The 24,262-nt window shown below is 43.3% G+C and overlaps 2 protein-coding genes across 2 annotated transcripts in view; both read left to right on the forward strand.

Moving 5' to 3' along the window:
• Window positions 1-1,171: 1,171 nt before the first annotated feature.
• On the forward strand, window positions 1,172-14,621 carry rab12 (RAB12, member RAS oncogene family). Its single transcript, XM_080725375.1, has 6 exons — window positions 1,172-1,595; window positions 2,838-2,898; window positions 6,706-6,844; window positions 8,286-8,375; window positions 9,836-9,940; window positions 10,663-14,621. Exons 1-6 carry the CDS (start codon window positions 1,364-1,366, stop codon window positions 10,768-10,770), a joined length of 735 nt encoding a protein of 244 aa, XP_080581501.1. The 5' UTR covers window positions 1,172-1,363; the 3' UTR covers window positions 10,771-14,621.
• A 3,095-nt stretch (window positions 14,622-17,716) lies between these two features.
• Window positions 17,717-24,262, forward strand: part of mtcl1 (microtubule crosslinking factor 1) — a gene marked incomplete at both ends in the record, with an annotated part of 104,113 nt that continues 97,567 nt past the window's right edge. Inside the window, one exon of the mRNA XM_080725523.1 lies at window positions 17,717-18,673. Within this exon, the coding sequence (XP_080581649.1) occupies window positions 17,717-18,673 (957 nt within the window). The remainder of the gene's footprint in view (window positions 18,674-24,262) is intronic.

The following is a 24,262-nucleotide window of genomic DNA, read 5'->3' on the forward strand; positions in this document are numbered from 1 at the left end:
TCTATCACAGTGTCACCTACTTTAATTGTGAAGTTCTCAACTAGGCTAAGTTTCTGACTAGATCCAAAGAGGATACATTCAGTTTTGCCTAGGTGAATTGAGAGTCTGTTGTCATTGAGCCAGGTGCAGATCTTGTTAAGTTCACAGTTAAGGGCCTTTTCAACCTGCAATAAGTCTCTGCCGGAGACTAGGAGAGCCGAGTCATCCGAGAACAGAAACAGATTGCAGTCACAAGCAGATGACATGTCGTTTACGTATATTAAGAACAACAGTGGTCCTAGTATACTCCCTTGAGGTACTCCACAGTTTACTGGGAGGGGGGGGACAGGGTTCCGTTGACTTCCACCATCTGTTCCCTCCCCACCAAGTAAGAGTGTATCCATCTCACTGCTGTGCTATCAAGACCAATAGCTTTGAGTTTTTCGATCAGAATAGAATGATCGACGGTGTCAAATGCCTTCTGGAGGTCCAGCATGACCATGCCGCAATATTTGCCATCGTTAATTTCACGTTTGATGTAATCATTCAAATAGATGAGGCATGTATCTGTGGAATGGGACTCTCTGAAGCCAGACTGGAACTCGTAGATCAGTTTATTCTCTTCAAGATATTTAGCCACCTGTTCATAGACAATTTTTTCCATTACCTTAGAGATGGAACTAAGGATTGAGATTGGCCTGTAGTTGCCAGGGTCAAGTCAATCTGGGAACCCATCGTCAAAGAAGAAAGGGCGACACCTATCGGTCGGCCTCTCTTCCTTTGAGGCTGTTCTTGAGAGACTAGGGTCAAGTTTACTGCCTTTTTTGTGCAGGGGGGTTACCTTAGCTAATTTGAAGTCCTGGGGGACATAACCCTGCTTGATAGATAGATTAATAATATGGGTAATGATTGGGGCAATGGTGGCAGCTGAGTCTATGAGAAATTTGGGGGCGATTTTATCATGGCCAGCGGCCTTGAATTGAGGTAGGGTGCGAAGTTTTTTAAACACTTCATCAGTTGTCACGTCAGCAATACCCGATGAAATAAGCCGCTTTGTAATGTGCATAATAAAATAGTTATAAATTATTACAGCCATACACTACTCTTGGAGAAATCGGGAATGCGACGGAAGCGGAAGTAGGGGATGGAGTGTTCCACGGTGACGTCACTGTGACTGGTGCCTGGGCTGGGATCTAATGGCAGAACAACAACTCCGGAGCGACAACAAAAACTTTGACAAAAAACTTCAACAACAATAACAACAACGAACCGCCGGGACAACAAACACGCCTTCAAAACATCCCATGCTAGTCTAGCGACAACGACACTTTGACTTTTTAGCAGTTCGCCTTGCTCACACAAATGTGGAATTAAATTAACTTGAATGGATCCCAGATATGACATACCGCGGAGGGCCGGAGTCGGAGGAGGCAGCGGGGGCTCCGCCAACTCGTCCCCCGCCCTGGGCGCTGCCTCACGCCGCAGGAAGATTCCTCCCAGACCCGCCGACTACAAGCTGCAGATCATCATCATTGGCAGCCGCGGTGTGGGGAAGACCAGCCTCATGGAGAGGTTCACGGACGACACCTTCTGTGAAGCGTGCAAGTCAACCGTAGGCAAGTAAAGCAAGCAAGCAGGTTATGTCTTTTTTAATGTTGTTTATTTGTCAGGTATTTGTTAACCACTTTATAAAGCCTCTTGTCTGACTTATTCCTGACTATATCTACTGCATAGTACTGTGTTCTATCCGTCTGTCTTTCGATGTTATATGAGATACTTCAATGGTTTCCTATGGAAATAAGCTTAGTCTTTTCTAGGATCTCCTTTTAGTAGACCTTGTACCAGTGAACTGTACCGTCATGAAACTGTACCTTTTCCTATGCAAACTTCTAATAAAGTCTTCAATCAATCTAGTCTTGGTAAAAAACGGGGACCTGCTGTCACCTGTGCTCTTTTCCCCTTTTCACCTAAATCTCTTAGCCAAAAATAGCTGTTGATCTGCTATTTTTGGTGGAAGTTCCCCCCAGAACAGGAATGCTAGGGTTCAAGTTATTAATGTGCATGTGTAAGAGTGTAAAGGGGAGCATTTGTCACATTTGTATCCTCTCAATAGTTATTCTTTACATTATTTATTTTATTTTTTCATATTCATCCACAGAGATCAAGTTACTTGTGATGTGGTGGTGGTGCTGCTGCTCTTGTGTGCTTTGTTGTTGTTGTTTACAAGTTTCTAGTTAGTTATTTGATTCCCATAGATAGGGATCTAAGGTCTTTATGACTGTGACCAGGATCTGAACTTCTAAGCCATAATTAATTATGCCTAAAAAAGTAATAATGTATAGAAATACTTTTAGATTGGGGGATACAGTAACACATTCATTTGGGGGTCCTTGACATGAAAATGTTTGAGAACCACATTAGGAAACAAGCCCCCCAAAAATGCAACTACCAATATTTACTAGCGGCTTTACAGAATAACAAGTCCCAAGATCCTTCTAGTAAAAGCGGACATGGCATTGGCAACACGGGACGTGACCTGCTGCTTGTGTAGCAGGTATAGAGTACATCAACACCTCCATGCCAAGCTCAGCAGCTTGCTTATACTTATAGCCCCCATTCCAAAAATAGTCACACATCCCTGACACAAACACAGGCGGCAGCTGATATGGCAGACCTCCATTTTATGCCCTGTCATTTGTGTGACACGGGTCTCAGGTTATTTGAGCTGACTTTTAGAGCTTAGTAGTCTGTGTGTTGTTACCGTGTTTGTGACTTTTGATGACACACACAAGCAAAGCCACAGAGGGCATTCGTTTCGATCACATTTCCATTCCCCTCTGCTTGTTTTCCCCCTGCAGGAGTTGACTTCAAAATCAAGACGGTTGAGCTGAGAGGGAAGAAGATCAGACTGCAGATATGGTGAGGGATCTTCACAAAAGACATCGGTCCCTGGCATGAAACATTGTCAGATGGGGGGTCCGAGCGGCCGAATACATATCATCCTTGACACAAAAATTTGAGAACTACTGATTTAGAAGGCATTTGAAGAATCCACCTCAGGTCTTAATGGGTTAAAGGAAGCGCAATGACACTTACAGTAGGTAGAGGTTTGTGTTGTTTTCTCTTGTCATGATGTAAGTCAGTGGTTCCCAAACCTTTTAGCTCGAGACCCAAAAAAGAAATGAGACGTTTGCACGGAACCCAAACTAGTGAAAACAGCAGATCCACTAGCTCGCGTTGTTTATTTCTTTTATTTATAAATGAAATTACTTAGTAAAATCATTGCAATTCTTTTTCATGAAAATATTAGCCTCTTGAGTTATGTTTTTTTTTTTACGTTTTGAAATAATTAAAAACTAAATGTAGAAAACAAAAAATGAAGGGACCCACAAAAATGGGTCCCGACTCCCGACCCAGTGTTTTGGAAACAGTGATGTAGGTAGTCCAATTGGCGACATATCTTGCTCCATAACTCCATTGATGGAGATTGAACCCCCAACCTCCCAGTCTCAGGATTATACCAGTTGTCTTCAAACTTTTTGTGCCCACGGGCTTTCTAATTCAAAATGCTTTCCCTATTCCAGCATTGTTACGAATAGTGTAAAAAACTAAAACAACTCACTAACACTGTTTTTCAACACATTGTGACTATTTGTCCTGTTCACTAACATCCACCCCTCAATGTCCACTTGACTTCTAACTCCCTGCTGTCCTGTCTCACACCTGCTCCTCACCCCATCCTCAACATATCTGCTCAGCAATATCGTCTCTGTCTTGAAGTTGTGGAAACCTCATTTGTCCAAAGCTAAAGGAGGAGATCGACAAGCTCAAAAAACGTGTCGCTTCTAGGTTCTTGCTGCGTTTCGAGCTTGTGGATCTGCTACCTTTGATGCTCTTGTAGTACGATCAAGTAGGGATGTGACGATATGCAAATTTCATATCACGATTATTGTGACAAAATAAATCGCGATTTACAATATTATCGCGATGATCAAAATCCATTATCCTGGGGCCAAACATTTGCCAAAAAATAGCAGATCTACAAGCTCACAACGCATCGCAAATTTTGGTATTTGGTAGAGAGTGAAAAAAAGACTGTATCAAGTACGTATATTATAAGTACCTTTTACCAATTATAGAGGGTTTAAGTGGTACCGGATAAGCAGCTCGGCAAATAAAAGATGAATTGATCCCAGTGCATGACGGAGGACGATATCACGATAAATATAATCTCTGCGATATGATTATCGTGAGTGTTTTTTATCACGATAAACGATAATATCACTTATCGTCCCATCCCTACGATCAAGTAGTTTACACTTAAAAACACACAAAGTTAAAACGTGGAGATGTGAGATTTCCACAAGACAGAGAGGATCCGGGTGCTGAACGTGTCTTGTGTCTCATGTTTGAACCTCATGCTAACATGAAGCTGCAAGTCCAGCCGCACCACCACACCTCATCCATCACTGCCTGCCCTGCCCTAACCCTTCCATTGCCATGTGACGCTGCTTCTGTCTCCTCTGCTGACCGTGACTCACAGGGGGGGGGGGAAGGGGACAGACAGGCTAGCAGGCTGCTGGAGGTACAGTACAGTAACAACAGTACATGGTCACACAAACTGAATGTCACACTGCTACTAGCGCCACACTCTGATGACCAGTGGCTGAATCATAGCACAACTAGGCCTGTCACAGTTATTACATAATCGTCTAATCGCAATTATTTAACATAATCGCAAATATTTTGTCATAATCGTTTCCATGTTGAAACATTTTCGTATATTCTTATGTACGTTTTTCAAGTAGCAGATCTACAAACTCACAACGCGACGCATCGTTAGCTTGTAGATCGGCTATTTCCACTATCAATGTTTTTTAAGAATAAAGTTGTGTCATTTCTTTCTAAATGTAGGTTTTGTGTCATATCTGCCATGTGCAACTTCAAAGCCTACAAGCCAAATACAAGAAATGTAATTGTCAACGGCAAAAACACAATTAAATCGTTAATCACAATTATTTGAGTGACAATTAATCATCATGTAATATGTCATAATCGTGACAGCCCTAAGCACAACACAGATTGACACGAAAGGTACTATAAACAAAGATTTGTATCATCAGTTTCTAGGGCTGTCACAATTGTTAGATAATCACCTACTCGCAATTCTTCTTTGCATAGTCATCATAATCAGTGAACCGGGTTCAAACATTTTCAGAAATAGTGGGAATAGCAGAATTAAATTAAATTGTTAATTATAATTATTTATTGTTATTTGAAAAAAAGACGAAAAAAAGCAGCTCTACAAGTTCACAACATTTCGCAGTATTACATGTTGTGAGCTTGTAGATCACCTATTTTCGGGGCACAACACCGACGAATGAAGTATAAAGCTTCATTTGGCGACCACCAGAAGCTCATCCTCCCAAGGTGTTGAAGCCGCCCCCTTTGAATGGAGTGTTTTGTTGGATTTTGTGTCTGTGTCACTGTGTCACACTGAATGGGAACCCAACATGTGCTTTTATTGTGCACAAATGATTGCACGCAATGAGAATGTGTGCAGGAAACCTTGTTTCATGAGCGGAAAAAAGATCTTCAGATGCACGGCCAGTGAGAACAGCTGCATTCATTAACATGAAGCAAAAGAAAATCAGCGTCCTTGCTTTTATTCTTGTGCGCCTGGTGGTTTCTAGCGTCAGTCAGTAACTCAGTGTTGTGTTAGTGGTAGTGTGTGTGTGTGTGTGTGTGTGTGTGTGTGTGTGTGTCAGTAACAGGGTTGTGTTATTGGTAGTGTGTGTGTAGTGAAGGATTCTTTTCCTTCTCCTTTCTGTCCTTTGGTGTGGTGACGTGCAATGACGCTGATTTGTCAGGTAACGATTTGGGAAGGGATTCAGACAGCTGTCGCTCACTCTCCACTTATTAACCCCTTCATTTCCAGCGGGGATTTTCCAAGTTGACTTCACAGTAACAGTGTTGTTGTGTTGAGTGTGTATCAGTAACAGTGTTTTGTTGAGTGTGTGTCTGTGTCAGTAACCCTGTGTTGTGCTGGTGGTTGTGTGTCTTTGTTGTGCTGGTGGTTGTGTGTCTGTGTCAGTAACTGTGTTGTGCTGGTGGTTGTGTGTGTGTGTGTGTGTGTGTCAGTAACTGTGTTGTGTTGGTGGTTGTGTGTGTGTGTGTGTGTGTGTGTGTGTGTGTGTGTGTGTGTGTGTGTGTGTGTGTGTGTCAGTAACTGTGTTGTGTTGGTGGTTGTGTGTGTGTCAGTAACTGTGTTGTGCTGGTGGTTGTGTGTGTGTCAGTAACTGTGTTGTGCTGGTGGTTGTGTGTGTGTGTGTGTGTGTGTGTGTGTCAGTAACTGTGTTGTGTTGGTGGTTGTGTGTGTGTGTGTGTGTGTCTGTCAGTAACTGTTGTGTTGGTGGTTGTGTGTGTGTGTGTCAGTAACTGTGTTGTGCTGGTGGTTGTGTGTGTGTGTGTGTGTGTGTGTGTGTGTGTGTGTGTGTGTGTGTGTATGTGTGTGTGTGTGTCAGTAACTGTGTTGTGTTGGTGGTTGTGTGTGTGTGTCAGTAACTGTGTTGTGTTAGTGGTTGTGTGTGTGTGTGTGTGTGTGTGTGTCAGTAACTGTGTTGTGTTGGTGGTTGTGTGTGTGTGTCAGTAACTGTGTTGTGTTGGTGGTTGTGTGTGTGTGTCAGTAACTGTGTTGTGTTGGTGGTTGTGTTTGTGTGTTTCCAGGGACACGGCGGGACAGGAGCGGTTCAACAGCATCACGTCAGCGTACTACCGAGGGGCCAAGGGAATAGTACTGGTGTATGACATCACCAAGCAGGAGACCTTCGACGACCTTCCTAAATGGATGAAGATGATAGATAAGGTGAATGACGATCCGTTATTATTAATATTATTACCATAATGCCAAAGTAGAGCTGGGAGATAAGGCCCTCAGGTCTGGTAACGCCAACCTCCTGGAGGTCCCCAAGACCAAATACCGTACCTGGGGCGATAGGGCCCCGACCCTGTGGAATGCACTTCCCAATACTATCTTAGAAGCCCCCACCCCAATCCTTCAAAACCGCTCTAAAAAAAAAACACATCTTTAATGTGGCTTTCCCCAGCTAGCCGCACACCCGCCTTTTTACTGTTTACTGTATTCTTTTATTATTATCTTTTAACATATGGCCTTGGGCCATATGTCAAATGGACCGGCTTCATCGGGACACGCATGTGTGCATTTTGCTAAGAGATACGTTGTATAGTTTAATTTATATAAATGTATTCGACAAATTAATTTGCGAAATTCACATCAAGGCAACTGCTCTTGCAATTTCCAATTGCATGTTGCTAGTTATTATTATGGACAAAATCAAATATGACAATATTTTTGACCAAATACCTCTATCGATATTGTGATGATATTATGCGGATGGCTAACTAAAAACTAAACACCAAAGAGTGGGAAAATGGTGGCACTCCAACGAAACATGCAAGTCTCGATGGCTCTTGGTGCTTTGTAATAACTTAACTATTACTAAGTGAGTAAAGGCTAATAATAGAACAGCTAGTTAAGTAAGTTCAGAAAATTGCATCACTTTACTGTAATGCAACAAATCAGGAAACACAACACTAATGCCATAGCACAATATTACAATATCCAAAATCTCATACAATACCTAGTCTCATATCATGATATGGATATAACATTGATATATTTATTTCCCCGCCCTATTCCAAAGTTAATGCTATTCTACTGAGGTGTTACTTTGTGGGTTTACAGTGAGTATAGTCTGAAAATAAGTTATTATTCTGTAAAGCGAGTGCATTTAACAGAATGGACATCCAAATGTGTTTTGAGTTTCCACCATAAACAAATCTGCAATGCTGCAACATCATATTATAGCACTGCCTGAGGCGCTGAATTATTTTACGGATTGGTGGTTTGCTTTTACCTCTATTATACATTTACATTTTTATGTCATTGCAGATGGTGTTGAAATTACTTTTGCAGAAAGAAATGACCCAAAACACAATTTTCAGTGTCTCATTTAAGACGAATTGTCATGCAGAACCATTTTGTCAGTATGAGAAACGAGATCAGTTGCAAATAATTGCGGTGTGCCGTTTCCCAAGGTTAATACACTCTTGGGGAAACGGCACACCATGAAATTCTTGAGTCTGAATGTAACACTGAGAGTGGAATAATTCATCCTTGAGGTTCTGTTTTTTACAGTTTCAGAGTTAAACGAAGGCTCATGGTTTCAGTGTGTAGGTGTTAAGATGGTGAACCTGTTTTTCTTCTGTGTTTGTTTTTGTGTCAGTATGCGTCAGAGGAGGCAGAGCTGCTCCTGGTTGGAAACAAGTTGGACTGTGAATCCGACCGCATCATTAGTCGACAAGTAGCGGAGAGGGTAGGTTCAATTAAATCCTCAAGTGTCCAATTTAACTCATTGAGTTGGATAAATGAACACCGTGGATTTTACTGTGTGTGCATTTAGTTTGTTGTTTTTTGAAATTTGGTAACAAAAGCAATTAATTAAAGCTGCACTGTGTAACTTTCCTCTTCTACCCCGGATTTGAACCCGGTTCAAGTGCTGAAACATTTTGAGTTAACTCATTTGTAGCCGATCCCGAGTATACTCGCGAAATATACTCGAGTATTTATAGTGCCGATCCCGCGAATACTCGCGAAATATACTGTATATACAGTAAAGCTGGCAAGGGCTACGTACCGTCCGTTGGAAAGTGCTGGCACGGGTGGACTCGCCGATTCATCATCATCGCGCATCCACGTGCACACAATAGTGATCCCTTAACATGGAAGCCAACGGTCTTTCTCATCTTTGATGTCCTTTTTCTCCAAAAACACTTTTGATGCCAAGGATGGCATTGGATTCTCGCTAAAATAGTACAAGCTGAAAGGCATCGATCCGCCATTACTGTTTACGCTTTGGACGACAACACTTCCGGGTAAATTTCAATAGGTCGTCAAGTAGGAATTGTGAGCGCGATCTACTTCCGGCCTTCAAAATAAGAGACTGGCCGCGGACGGAGCAGGCGAACGGCAGCTTGGACTTTTAACCCGTTCATTTCTGGAGCACTAAATGGGTTATAGAGCCTGCCTGCTTGCTCTGGAGCTAACTTGAATCTTGACCATCTGGTCAAAATCTGTGTCAGATGATGATGATGTCTAGGTGAGACATGACCTTTGACACGATCTAAATGTCTCAATAGAAGAGCAGGGAGACAAAATACAACCAAAAAATGTAAACGTTTTATTCCCCACTCTTTAGTTACATTTGTTGCATCCATGGTGGAGCAGTTTGGTACTTACTAGTTAAAATATTTATAACAATTGCTATTTACATTTGGTCAAAGGAGATGTAGACCATTTTCAGTGTTTAGATAGATCTGTCCTGTGTCCAGTGCTGTCCTCAAGTGGTGCGAAATTACCTAGCCTTAATCTATTATGCATAATCCAAGACAAACTAAGGATGGAACAGACCAGGATAAACACCTGAATAATTCAACTTAAACCAATAGCATAAGAATAGCATAATTGTGAAACTATTGTGAAATATTAATTATTGTCCTTACTTAAGGTTCAGTTGTACATTTGACATCACTGATGCCCAGTCTAAAGAAACTTGAGTTATTCTTAACAAAGTCTCATCAAAATAATATCAAATGAAAAGTAAGAAATTACAAATTGTTAATTTAGTTGTTCTTACAAAACACTGTCTCGTCAAAATAATATCAAATGAAAAGTAAGACATTACACAAATAGTTAATTGAGATTGTGTCTCACACACAGCATCCTAGAACAACCTCTAGTTGAAATATTGCTTAATTTGTCCATTTGCTTTGACAGTTTGCCTCTCGGATAAGTGGCATGCGCTTCTGTGAGTCTAGTGCCAAGGACAACTTCAACGTGGACGAGATCTTCTTGAAGCTCGTGGACGACATTCTTAGCAAGGTTGGTTTCTGAAAAAGTGCCGTCATCCGATGAAAATTGTTAAGCACACCTACCTTGCACACTGCGTATTCCCCACTTGTTGAAAACAAAAATAATAAATATTGGTTGCGTTCTAAAATCACTTAAGAGCAAGGAGAGTTTCACCTGCTAATCAAGGAGCTGTGGGATTATCACAATCGTTTAATGTTTATTTCTTTGGCCCGGTTTGATGCTTTGATATTAAGAAGAAGTGATTCTGAACAGTGGCTGACAGCAACGCACACACAAACACACACTTGAAGAGTATCATCTCATAGGAAAAGTGCATGCTAGGCAAAGAGCCTTTTCCTGAATCCACAGGCTTCAATCTTCAGGGTAGGCTACTGCTCCAAAACACTGCAGCATACAGACAAGATAATGTGGAAAAACACAGAAAATCGAGCCTGGTCTGAAACAATTAATGACAAGACGTAAAGTCCAGAGGCAATGTGTAAACATGATTGACACAACAACGTGGGGTCGTATTTATTTACAACGTCACGCTCGTTTTTGGACGAAAAATACAGACCATTGTGCAAGTTACTTTGGTGTTTCCTGTCATTTAACACGGCCAAATGTGAAAAAAGAAACGTTAGCACTGCTCTTCTCTGGTAGTAAAACTTGTACATTACATATAGCACCACCGGCTGGAGTGTTAACAAACTCTTTCCCCCCGCCTTTGTCCTCCATTCCTGATGCAACAGATGCCTCTGGAAATCCCCAGCAATGAGCTCTCCAACAGCATCCTGTCTCTGCAGCCGGATGCGGAAGTGCCTCCGGAGTTACCGCCTCCCCGCATGCGCTGCTGCTGAGACTCAGAGGAGACCCCCACAACCCCCCAACCCCCCATCCCCTCCCCTCCCCTCCTCAACCCGCCTTATTTCGCCTGCACACATATGCAGTGACCCATTCTGGCCACGAGGGGGCAGCACAAAGCAGCAGTACAGAAACTGAGGAGTTGATGGCTGTTGCAAGACTCTGCAACTACTCACTCTCACTCACACACACACAAAGTCCTCTCAACAAATGTGTTGCTGTACACTATGACAAGTTAAAACAATACACACACTAATGCCGCTCCCTCCCTACCACCCATCTGTCCACACTCGCCCCAGACTACCTCATTTCCAGGACAGTTAGGCTGTGTGTGCACACTGGGAACCTCTCTTTGCAGCGGTGGTTTGTTTCCGTTAAAGTTAAGTACAAGGTTCTTACAGTTGCGTGTTTTCCAAAAAGGTGCTGGAAGCTTTGTGTTTCTTTTTAGCGCTTTTTTTTCTCCAGCTCTAAGCCCTGGTAGGAAGTTCAACACAATTTCACTCTTAACAAAGGAGCGGCGGGTTTTTAATACCGCTTCCCGATACCCATCAACGGCACTAGCCGGCCACAACTGACGCGCCAAACTTTTAGCACCACTACTAGCTAAAAAATAATAATAAAAGAGATGACTGGTGGACACAGGCTTATGCTAGCTGTGCCTTGCAGGTGCCTTATACATAGAGTGACCTCTGGTGGCCGCTGCACATTGTCTGAAAGAGGGGTACTGTAATGTTAATCAGTTTGATGACGGCGTGATAAATTGACCCCAGACACCAGCCAAATGCAGGTAGATTTAGCTTGTGGCTACCGGCTAGGCCACTTTGGCAGGTAACTTGACCATTTTTTGCAGGTACTACACTATCCTAAATGTCTCTTTGGCTGGTGATTTAGTGACAGTAGCTGGTTGGATTCTGAGGGCTACTGGCCACGGTGGCAATGGGACAGTAAGGATCGTATACTTACTGAGTGAGGGAGTAAAGATGGTCTTCCATGCTTTTGTTTTGATAGTAATCGTTGCACAAACTGTACACTAAGTTCGATACAGTACTGTGATAATCTGTATCACACATATCATCAGTTTAATTTGAAAGCTGTGTGTAGACACAGTAGGTTTATATAAATGCTTCTAGGTCGTATTACCAAGTGGCTGGGTTAAATTGGAATGAGTAACACGACGGCACATATTTGTAAATGAATTCATGTAAATATAGTTATGAATTTGGCATTGACTGGACTCTGATTTGAAAAGCTGCAGGATTACAATGTGTGTGTGTCACCCATGGCCAGAAACCAGCGGCCTTTTGTGGTTGTTGTCACACTAGTTTGTGTCTTTATCGCCTTAAAAGCGTTTTGTGGCTGGAATGGCTCATGTTACATTTGTACAAATTGTAATGTTTTGCACTACAATCCTTTAGAGCTAGTTAAGCTGACATGCTGAACTTTGGGGAGGCAGTGTTCTAGGAAGTACATTACTGAGTAGTAGTATAAGTATAAGTAGAAGCACTAATAGATCTGTGTTGTTTCAGTGAATCCACTCACCCATACGAATCCCATTCCCTCTGGCTGAAACGAATGGATACAGAACCCAAATAGACATGGGTATTGTAATCTATGGAAATGATGGTATTGTCATTGATTCTGTTCCTGTGGGGGTATATCTCCACATGCAGTATTACCATTTCTAGAGAGTTACGGGACAATAAGAAACTAGTGTATTTTCTTAATCTCTCTCTCTCTCTAATATGACCTCTTCATATTCTTTGCCTTTCTTTGCTGCTCTTACAGTGTCTTTGTTTCTCTCTTCCTCTACATGTGTACAGTACGTACAGTACAGTACACACAGGTTCTTGCCTTTGCTTTGAGTTTCCTAACTAATCTCGTCAGTGTTTTGTATTGATTTTTGTGTTGTTTTCGTCATCTGACTGCAGATACCACTTACAGTATGCGTATAAAGAGAGTCCTGCTTGAGGAAAGGTTTGAAGTGCCAGAAGGAATAGCGGAAGTCCTGATTTGGTTGATTAACCAATTAAAGCCCTATATACTTAAACAAATAGTGAAAATAGCAGATCTACAAGCTCACAACATGTCACCTTGATCCATTGTTAGCATGTAGATCTGCTATTGTGGGAGAGAAAGTTGAACTTGACAGATTTTGAAAATTTGCCCAAAATAGGGACAACAGGGTTTAAGGTTTGTTGGCTTGAAATGTCAAATTGATTTCCCAAGCGTAGTGCCTTTGATAGACTAATGCAGAAACCTGTTGGTTGAAATCTGTCGAAGAGCAAGATCTAAATGTGTGGTTAGGTTTAGGGCAGGGTTCCCCAATTAGTTTTACTTTGGGGAAGAACGTACAAATTTGGAGATACAAGGTTTCCCCCCCTACAACGACGATATACTAGTGTTGTTGCTGTTCTTATACCACCATTATTACTGGGGTTGGTGGGGGCCAGACAGTAGCCCCGGCCCGCGGGCCACCTATTGGGGAACCCTGGTTTAGGGTTTTGTTTTATTACCTTCCCTGCTAGTATGTCTTGGACCAGTGAGGGTGTCCCACTGTCCCAGATCTTGCATATTTTTCATACATAATAACAGGCTATGTATGTTAATGCAGAGATTGATTCAAATCCAAGCTATAACAGGCATCAAATGCAAAAATGAGTTAGTGTGTATCTACCGGTATTGGTTACTTTTGTAATTTATGCAACATTTTAATAAACATTGTTTTGTTTGCCAAAACGTGCTGTATCCTGATGACTGCCATTAAGCTAGTAACAACAAAGTCGAGAGTGTTTTCCCTACAGCATGAGTAATCTCAACATCACTGAATGAATATATAATGTTACATATCTGAGTCCTAGCAATATGTTGTGGTAATATTAATGCAAGATAAGGATTTTAGTGATTGTGTTTGTGTTCTTTCTGACACGTTCGGTCAATTTATAATAATAAGCCCGATTTACACTTTGTCAAACAATGAAGTTGCATGCTGAAAATAGCAGATCTTACTCATGTGAGCTTATAGATCAGCTGTTTTAGGTGCGACTCTGTATTACGATGAAGTGAAAATCGGCTAATGGTCTGTGTCTGACGGTGAGAAGGGAAGGAAACGAAAGCACCCCCTAATTACATTAATTCAATTGACTCAATTTGCCAAGTAGATTTGTGCAGCATCCTACATGATTTCCTGTTTTTATGTTTATTTGTGGGTCCTGTGTGCAAAAGCAACGTTTCTCAAGGTAATAGCTCGTGACACATAGTGTTTCGGGACTGTTGCGAATAATTGGCACATTAATCAAATTAAGTCTCATTCCAAAATGCAATATCCACCCCTTTGCCTTTAAAAACAATTACTGGTATGGAAGTGTAACTTACCATATGGGTTGTTATTACCACAAACCATTAACATACATAGAACAGTTGCTTTTATGCTTGCTGTAAGTTTTGTTTTTTTCATGATATAAACCAGTCCATCATAGGGACCTTTTTTGAGATGATCGTTCATGAGGACAAAGAATAACTTCATTGAGTAGTATTTTATTTACTTTCAATATAAGGTTAAAAGCTATGGTCAATGCAAAATGTCAACTCTGTGTGAATTCAATGGGGACACCAGAACCATGAAAGACCATGAAACTCTTTCCCCACAAATATGTAACAGTATGGTGTTATGGAATGAAAGCTCTTGAAATGTCCTCCAATTTAGCAATATATTTGGCACTGACTTGCCTTATACTCTGTTTTAAATAAACTCTTACAATTAACGAGCATCCTTTATGATGGAGGACTGTACTTTGTATTAAAAACCTGTTTCCGTTCTTTGAAAGCAGTTTTAAGGCATGATGTTTTAAGGCAGATTTGTGGTATTTATAACTTGTGGCATTCTTAAACTAATGAAGTGCAAATAAATATATATATTTATTACCCAAAATAAATGACTCTTTCTTTTTTTTCTTTCTTTTTTACTCTGAAAGTAGTCTCGTGAACAGACTTGTATGCTCCGCAGTGAAAAGGACCTTTTCTTTGACGATGGCTAGCCAGATTGCTGTGAAAGTGACACACGCACAGCTCAGTTTGGGTTGATTAATAGAAACAGGGATTTGAATGGAAGTTGAAATGTTTTGGTGCACAGAAAATGACAAAACACTAGGAGCTATATTTTCGTGCATGCCTTACCCCTTCTCTCCAAACTCTTTTGTCATGTTTTACTATTTTGAAAAACATTTTAAAATGCTTAAAATAGACGATCTACATTGACACATTGTGAGCTTGTAGATCAGCTATTTGAAATATTTAAAAAAAAAAATCAAAATAGTGAAAAATGGCAAGAGTTTAGGGATAAGGTTTAAGCTGCTGTAAGACGAGAAAAAAAAACACTAGTTCTCATAGGGGTCCACGCATTTGGACCTTTTATGGCACTGGTTCTCAACCTGTGACCACAAGATTTTTTGGGTGGGGGTCCCCAGATGACAGTGAAGTGACAATTTAATGACTTCTAAGACCTTTTTAATACCTAATAAAAAAACATTTAGAAAAAAAAAACTGTACTATACCAGTAAGACGCCTAAGATCACATGACGGAATTAATTATTAATATCGGACCAGTTACCCATATATGGAGATCCCTGATACCCACACTGTATAATGTAGATCCATGTATATGGTAGCCTCGGAAACCCAGGCTTCATTTGGTGATGTGTATATGGAGATATGGGCATATTGGTTGGATCGGTGGTTCTAAAAAAAAAGAAAAAAAATGTTTCATACAACTGTACATTGTGCAAGTACAGTAATGGCAGGGGAAGCATCTAAGAACATAGGCAAAAATCAGAGCTATCCGTGTGCAAAATTTGGAGTCTGTAGAACCAACCGTGTGCTGAGAGAACCCAGACAAGCTTACTCTGTTACTCGTTATGTGAAAGTCCTATGACATCTGACATCATATACAGATACAATCCCTTTTATGCCCATATATGGAGAGCCCGGTCTGTTGAACCAACCATGTGCTGTGTGTGAGTCAGTATCTGTCTCTCAGTCCTTGTCCCCTTTTATGGGCATAAAAGGGATTCTAATGTGGTTTCCCCAACAGGGCATCATCTGGGAATCAGATGTAGAGGTCAGCTCCATATATGGAGATCTATAGGTGATGATCCAGGCATCTCCATGTATGGATATCCATGGTTTGATCTTTGATGGGGTGATGTCACGTGATGTCACAATGTCAACAAACTTGAGAAGCTACAAAAGGAAGGACGTACGGATAAGATGTGCCGGTTCTCATGGTTAACTGCGACCTATGGTTGCAAAAACTGGTCAAACATTGGCCAAATATTCAAATAATATAAGAAAGCAGCAAAACATATTGTGAAAATAGACGCTCTATAGCTCAACGATCTAGCTCGGCATTGTGAGCTTGTAGATCTGCTATTTATCTGTGTAACCGAGTCAAATGATATGTAGGCCTAATGGCTCAACTCCAAGTGCTTGTCAGGGTGGGATGGGGGGGGGGGGGGGGGCAGGCAGTTAAAATAGGATTATTTTGGGGGGGTCAGACACAGCCTGAAAAGGTTGAGAACCACTGCCTGATGGGACTGTAGCCTAACTTTGAGAGTGACAGTGTACAATTACCATTACAGGTCCATTTGGTTCCATTTGTATTTGGCTACACTCTCAATGTTAAATTAAAAGGATCTCATATTGTAGATCATTGTTGTTTTTTTTTTTAATGCTATCAAATGGGGGCCTAATCACCCTAATGCATATCAAACTGGGGTCCTTCAAATTCAGAAGGTTGGGAATCGCTTAGATAAATCTCAAATGTGTCAAATATGTCAGAAGATGCAGCTGTATAATGATGATGATATATGAACTGCTGCTGTAAATAGCCTTGGTTTCCTTTAAGGATCAGCCTCGTGTGTGTGTGTGTGTGTGTGTGTGTGTGTGTGTGTCTGTGTGTGTGTGTGTGTGTGTTAGTGCGTGCGCGTGTGTGTGTGTGTGTGTGTGTGTGTGTGTGTGTGTGTGTGTGTGTGTGTGTGTGTGTGTGTGTGTGTGCATGCGTGCGTGCTGTGCGTGCGTGCGTGCGTGTCGTGTGCACGTGTGTGTGTGTGTGTGTGTGTGTGTGTGTGTGTGTGTGTGTGTGTGTGTGCGCGTGCGTGCGTGCGTGCGTGCGTGTGCGTGTGAGACACGCGCGCATGCGCCCCGCAGAAATCACGGGCGTCAAGGAGGCTGGTGAGGACCGCAGCGATCTGCAGGCTTCTCCAACATGTCAGGAACGGAACGGAGGGTCGTGGCGGCGGTGCTGCTCGGTGGTGCTGGGGGTCCGTGACCGTCGGGCGACACGACACACGAGGGGTCCAAAAACACGAGCCAACAAGCAGCGGAGGAGAGACTTTGGTTTACGAAAAACAGAAGGGCTGGATGGACCGAGCCTCCGCTTTACCTCCCACTTAAAGCAAGCAGCCTCCTTACAAGCAGCAGCGACTGCTGCAGATGCAACCTGCTGTCTCCCATCCTCCCTCTCTCTCTCTCTCTCTCCCTCACAAACACATACAGACACACGCACGCACACGCACGCGCGCACACCACCACCAGCCTTGCGTTGCAGCAGCGTTTCCTTCAAGGACTCGGGACGGAGACAGATTGTACGGAACCGAGCCGGGCTGGGCCCAGCACATCACAGCAGGACAGGACCGGGGGACCTCCTCTCCTCTCCTCCTCCCATGGCACAGAGGGGACTACAATGACAGCCTGGTGAATGAATGACAGAGAGAGGGATGGAATAGAATATAAGCAGGATGCGTAGCCTCGGTCCGAGCGAGAAAACGGGGAACGAGCCTGTAGTAGTAGTAGTGTGTGCCAGAGCCAGGGGGGTTTGCTGTAAGAATAAGAATAAGAAGAATACTAGCGGATTGATCGGTCGTTCCCCCTCCGTCGTGTCGGTGTATAATGGAGAGCTCCAATGGCTCTGGGAGCGACACCGCCAGCACTAAACCACCGCAGCACAACCACCAGTTGGAGAAGAGGCGGCTGAACAGAGCGCCCTCCCCGGCCAGACCCTTCCTGAAGGATGTGCACGGCTCCTCGTCCCGCGGCTCCACCAGGCCACCTGCCATCGTGCCCAAGTCCCCCAAGCTGAACAAGCAGCAGCAGCAGTCCGCCTCCTCCTCCGTGTCCGGCCAAGCCCGCAGCTCCAGGCGCCTCCATGTCCCCGGAGGAGCCAAAGACAAATCCGCGGCCACGGGGAGAAGTCACGGCAAGTCGTCGCCGGCGGTGAAAAAGACTCCCAAGGTCCCACAGCATGGAGCAGCAGCAGCAGTAGCAGCAGCAGCACCGGACCCCAAACCGGCCGCCGTCAGGCCGGACAGCAGCAGCACCAGCAGTCCGGTCCTCCTCGCCAAAGGCAAGAAGGCGAAGCTAGTGTCTCTGTCGCACGGGCCGCTCAGCCATGGCTCCCCGATCCGGGTTCCGACCGGCGCCGCTCTCAGCAGGGTCAGCCAGACGGACAGCAGCTCCGACCTGTCCGACTGTCCCTCCGAGCCGCTCTCGGACGAGCAGCAGAGGCTGGCGGCGGCGGCCGGAGCGAACAGCGACGCGGAGTCGGGGAGCGGATCCAGTGACAGGGACCAGGGGGCAGAGCATCCTCCACTGCGGGGAGCCTCCTCCTCTGAGGCGGCCGGAGGCTCTGCTCAGTCTGCTGCTGCTGCTGCTGCTGCTGCTGCGGCTCCATCCGAGGCTCAGCACACCGCCAAGGGAAGCATGGCTTCACAGCCAGACAAATGCAAGCAGGACAGACCTCCAACAACAAGTGCACAATCGAGCCTGCAAGGACGCACCAAGGAGGTCCCGGAGGAGGATTTATTACGGGAAATAGAAGACCTGCGTTCTGAAAACGACTACCTCAAGGTATGCTGTAATATTTGTGTTTATTGGAAAGGGGGGGGGGGGGGGAGTTGTCTGCAATTGATAATGGAAAGAAATAGCTGCAGGCTGTCAGCTGTTACAAAATGTACCAAATCACATTATGCATATTATTATTTATTTTGGAGTTAAGCCTATAACGCTGTCATAACCTAAACGCTGCTGTCTTCTGTCAGGCTGACAGACAGCACATCCATCATGTCTTTTTATTTACAGTATTAAACCTCTCTCTCTTCTTACTGATCAATGAAGCTTTCAGCTTTGCACTCAGATGTTCACCCACCCCACGGTTTGACATTTTGCATTGAAATCGAAAAGCATGCAGTATTGTTCACACGCTCTTTTTGGGGGTGTTTCAGTGTTCTGCACACACTGTACCCACCAGGGCTGTGGAGAAGGGTGAATGTCAAGTTCAGTTTTATTGGTATAAGCATAGCATTTCAAAAGTAGCCCAACCCCCCTAAATCAATCACACGCACGCACACACGCGCGCACGCACGCACGCACGCGCGCGCGCGCACACACACACACTATACTCTGAATATATACTCTATTTCTTGTGGTATGGGAGATCATGCAGCAAACTATCTGGCACTCATTTTTCATTTGGGGATATTTAATGGATTCATCAGCATGTCACCATGGGATTTCATTTCCCTCACTTGATCACATCTCCCTATCCCCATCAGTATCTTTCTCCCTCTCTCTCTCTCTCTAGCTCTAGCTCTGCGTGGATAGACAAGAGAGTTAATCAGCTTTACTGGCTTTCGCCATAATGGCTCAATCCCATAGGACTTGATAGCAGTCAGATGTCCCGTGTGTGTGTGTGTGTGTGTGTGTGTGTGTGTGTGTGTGTGTGTGTGTGTGTGTGTGTGTGTGTGTGTGTGTGTGAGTGTGTGTGTGTGTGTGTGTGTGTGTTGGGGGGGGGGGGGGGCTATCTGTCAGTGTGGCATCTGGGTTTCAAAGCACTGTTCAAAGAGACCCTCCTCTCCCTCCCTCCCTCCTCCACTCAGTGTGGGAGTCCCCACTCCTAGTGCTTCTGTTTTGATTTTTTTGTCATCAGTTGTTTCAGAGGACGGAAGCCGTTTCAAAGAGCAAGCTCCATGTGCCTGCTGTTGTGACTGATCACAAGTTAACAGCAGGCACGTGCACACATAGACATCAAAGGTGGCTTGAGCCCCTGCCCTTTTATCCGTCTGTAAAAAGTGCCCTCTCCAGACCATGAATGCAGTTTTTACTATGGTGAAAGAAACACAAATGCCCTCTTTCCCTGCCATACCTGAAGGCAGCATTCATGAGAATTGCCTCTTCCAAACTCTCCTGAACTTGAATGCAGCATCTTATGTTGAAAGGATTACCCTCTCTCTGTGTAGAAATCCATGCCGTACGCCACATCTCCAGTATTCACTTTATTATTCTGAGTTTAGTGTGGTATCACGCATCGAAAATAGCCGACTTCCAAGCTCCCAACGCAACACGTTGACACAACTTTGGTTCCAGTTCCATACCAACTTTTAGGGTTCTGAACCAATTCATTTTTAGTGGAAACACTCTGAACTGGTTCAAAATTAGGTGGACAAAAAGAACTGAACCGGTTCAACCCCGGTGGAAAAGGGGCCTCAGAGTTAAAGACCTACTGTATAAGGGTCCATTTGGAACCTGCTCATGTAACCCAGAGGGTCACCTCGAAGTACCTCTCGATGTTACAGACCCTGTAAGGGACCATTCGGACTGCTGGTGGTCCCCGGACCTGGCATTGAGAGCCACTTTGTATCGACCCAAAATACCCCACATGCACGCACACACACACGCACGCACGCACGCACGCACGCACGCACGCACGCACGCACGCACGCACGCACGCACGCACGCACGCACGCACGTACGTACACACACACACACACACACACACACACACACACACACACACACACACACACACACACACACGCACACACACACACACACACTCACACTGGCAGAGAACCAGGTCTATTTTTGCTGCTGCCAGCAAAAGTAGTTGTAGTTTAAGTCTGATGAAGTAAAAGTTAACTTACAGTTACAAATAGTACCACTAAGGATTTCACTGGGCAGCATGTGTGAGTTGAGAGCAAAGACATTGTTGTTATTGGTTCTCTAATTAGTCTCAGCAGTGCCAGGCTACAATAACAGACTGACACAGTTAATAACAGGTATAAGGAGACATGCTGCGGCTGGTGTTAATGTAGTATACTACAATACACTCCCTCCAGGATAATGCAGTGATGCTCCCCAGTGTTGCCAGAGCTTGTGAGAGATAAGCAACCAGGTCAATAAACACCGTGGACAAATTGATATTAATTTGGGGGGTCCTTGCTTGACAACATGGAAATGGTTGAGAACCAGTGGTTTTTCAACAACAATAGGAAGCAAGCTCAAATAAGCAACTACACTTTAGAAACAAGCCTAAAAAAACGGAAATGAGACTTTACAGAAAAACAAGACAAAAGTCGCTTAAATAATAAGCATGCATGGCAACGCTGATGCTTCCCAGAAAGACAGACATACATACTCCTAGGATAGCCGTTTGCTTCAGGCAGGCACACACACACACACACACGCACACACACACACACACACGCACGCACACACGCACGCACGCACGCACACACGCATGCACACACGCGCGGCTCACATGAACACACACGCTCTTCTCGTAACCTGGCCATTGATTGGGTCAAGCCCTGCAAATGGTCATTAAACTGTTGTCCCTCCAGGGCTTCCTTCAGTTGACAGTGTGGGGCCCATCGTTCCCTAAATGAGGATGGATTAGTTTTTGTTAATTCAAACAAAACCTCAACTTCACTTTCAGTTTATTATCAAGTAACATATACACTCTTTTTTACAGGTATAAAAGAGTGAGTGAAGTTCTTTTGTGCAAGCTTCCTAATATGAAGTACATTGAAAATTGTGACCCATAAAAATTGGTCCTTGACCCACAAATGGGTCCCGACCCACCGTTTGGGAAACAGTGGTATAGCGTGAAGTGTACTATAGTGTGATCAATGTTCTGCATATATTTAGCTATCACATCAAAAATGTTATGGTTGTTGGCTATTCAAAAATAGCAGATGTACAAGCTCACAGGGCGTCTCTTCGTGCTGTGCTGCGAGCGTATACATTTTTGAATATCTTTGAAAAACCTTGAAAGTGTGAGAACTACTGAGATTAACAAGGCATTTCTGGAATGGGACTCAGGTCTTGAAGGGTTAAAAAGAATAAGAATACAATTGAAAAATAAGAATGTAGACAAAGTGTGTGACAGACAGTGTTCTGCTCTCGTGTACAACATATCAATAGAACAAGATATTAAACATACATAAATGTATGAGAATGTATCTACGGTCACTAAGTAATTGATGCCCCCTCATGCATTCCTCTTCCAGCATCTAGTTGTGTTTTTATCAGGTGCCAGGCAGCCGCTGTCTATATCCATATCCCCCCCGAGGGAAATCTAGAGAGAAAACTCATTTCACAGGACAGGGAGTCCAACAACCGATATCTAAAAGGTTGGAGAGCAAACTCCCAAACCGCTGTGGATAAAACCTTCAACCCGACCATGGTATTCATGCAGTATTACTCTTGTGGCCTGGACTCGCTGTCGGGCAGTCATGGTAGAAGTACTCACATTTTTTGGAGCGGTGAAAGCGCTCCCAATAAACAGGTATGTCTGTGGCTGGCTATGTGGCTGGCTGGCTGGCAGAATCAAAAACATAGATCTAGAACATATAGAATCAAAAACATAGATCTAAACACATAGAATCAAAAACATAGATCTAGAACACAGAATCAAAAACAGAGATCTAGAACACATAGAGTCAAAAACATAGATCTAGAACACATAGAATCAAAAACATAGATCTTGAACACAGAATCAAAAACATAGATCTAGAACACATAGAATCAAAAACATAGATCTAGAACACATAGAATCAAAAACATAGATCTAGAACACATAGAATCAAAAACAGATCTAAAACACAGAATCAAAAACAGATCTAGAACACATAGCGCTTCTAGGGCACTATTGTGCCTGACTCGACACACACACACACACACACACACACACACACACACACACACAGGGTATAGCTGCTCAGATTCACCGCTCCACTTCGAACCGAGGTTTGATTTTTATTGTACTTAAGTAAAAGTATCGATACCCTATTGTAGGAATAGTTTGGCATTCAGTTTGGTATTCAGAATTTACTTGTGTGAAAGTACAAAAGCTTCGAAAGCTTCGAAATATACTTAAAGTACCAAAAGTAAACGTACTCATCATTATGCAGAAGCTTGTAGATCGGCTATTTTCAAATGGACAAAGTATGGGGCTGAAGTGGTTAGGCCCTTAGGGCACGGTCACACCGCCCTTTTATTCTACACATGAGTGCAGATTCTGACATTGCATTTCAATGGGAACGGAGTGGTTTGCTGCCATTTGCGGATTTCTGCAAAAAAAAAAAAAAAAAAGAAAACGCTCCATTGCCATTGAAAAGCATAGGCAGAACCGCTCCCATAAGTAGAATTTAAAAGTGTGGTGTGACAGTGCCCGTATATTTTGAAATAATAATCGAAATCTACAAAGTAACTAGTAACTAGTAACTAGTTTTCAAGTAATTGTGGTGGAGTAAAAGTACAATATTTTCCTCATAGATGTAGTGGAGTAGAAAAATACCTAATAATTGTACTTGAGTACATGTACTTTACACCACTGCTGTCTGGCAGAAACCTATGGCAGAAATATATACCGGTACCTACAGTATATTTAAACTTCTTTTGTTTGTTATTTTATCATTTGTTTGAAGTGAAAGTGGTTAAGTCTGTCTTTGGGTTTGTAATTATTGAACCAAAGTCAAGTGTTAACAAGAGCTTCTGACTATGACTAATGATAAAACCTACGTTGCAGCCAAACACAGGTTATTGTTTTTTCTCCTTTTCCCGAAAAGCAACGGTTTTGGACAATACGGTACAAGGTTTCCGTCTGACAGCAACGATATTATAGTTGGTTTTTCCTGCAGAAGCCGTGATGGTAGCAGAGCTCAGAAAGTCTTTCATCCTTACTTTACTTCTGCACAGTTTGTCTTTTTAGTCTTGATAAGAGATGAGGAAAGATTGATGTCACAGCAGATAAGAGGCTTATTGCTTCATAAGAATGTTGCATCATAAACCCTTGGAGTGCTAACTGAGCTTGAGAGCATATCGTTGCTGTCGGGCAGAAACCTCTTATGTCCATACTCTAACTTTTCGTGTTTCTTTTTGAGCGGTGGTCTCCTTAGAGTGACTTTATCTGTATGTTTGTTACTATGTCTGTCCGTAGCATGAGCTGCAATACTGCTGGTGACCAAGTGGCGCTGTTGAGCCACACACACACACACACACACACACACACACACACACACACACACACAGACACACACATGCGCGACCCTGAAATGATCTGCTAAACACACATGCATCACTGCTCACTTCAAACTTGGTTCGATTTTTATTGCGGGTCGCACTTACTACCAAAACCTCCACCGGCTGTCTGTCCGT

Source organism: Nannobrachium achirus (genome assembly GCF_963921795.1).
Source record: "Nannobrachium achirus genome assembly, chromosome: 5".
NCBI lineage: Eukaryota > Metazoa > Chordata > Actinopteri > Myctophiformes > Myctophidae > Nannobrachium > Nannobrachium achirus.

Coding starts and splice junctions, on each gene's coding strand:
- rab12 (XM_080725375.1), top strand. CDS start 1,364: ATGGATCCCAGATATGACATACCGCGGAGGGCCGGAGTCGGAGGAGGC. Junction 8,376..9,835: donor GTCGACAAGTAGCGGAGAGG/GTAGGTTCAATT, acceptor TTGCTTTGACAG/TTTGCCTCTCGGATAAGTGG. Junction 9,941..10,662: donor TGGACGACATTCTTAGCAAG/GTTGGTTTCTGA, acceptor CTGATGCAACAG/ATGCCTCTGGAAATCCCCAG.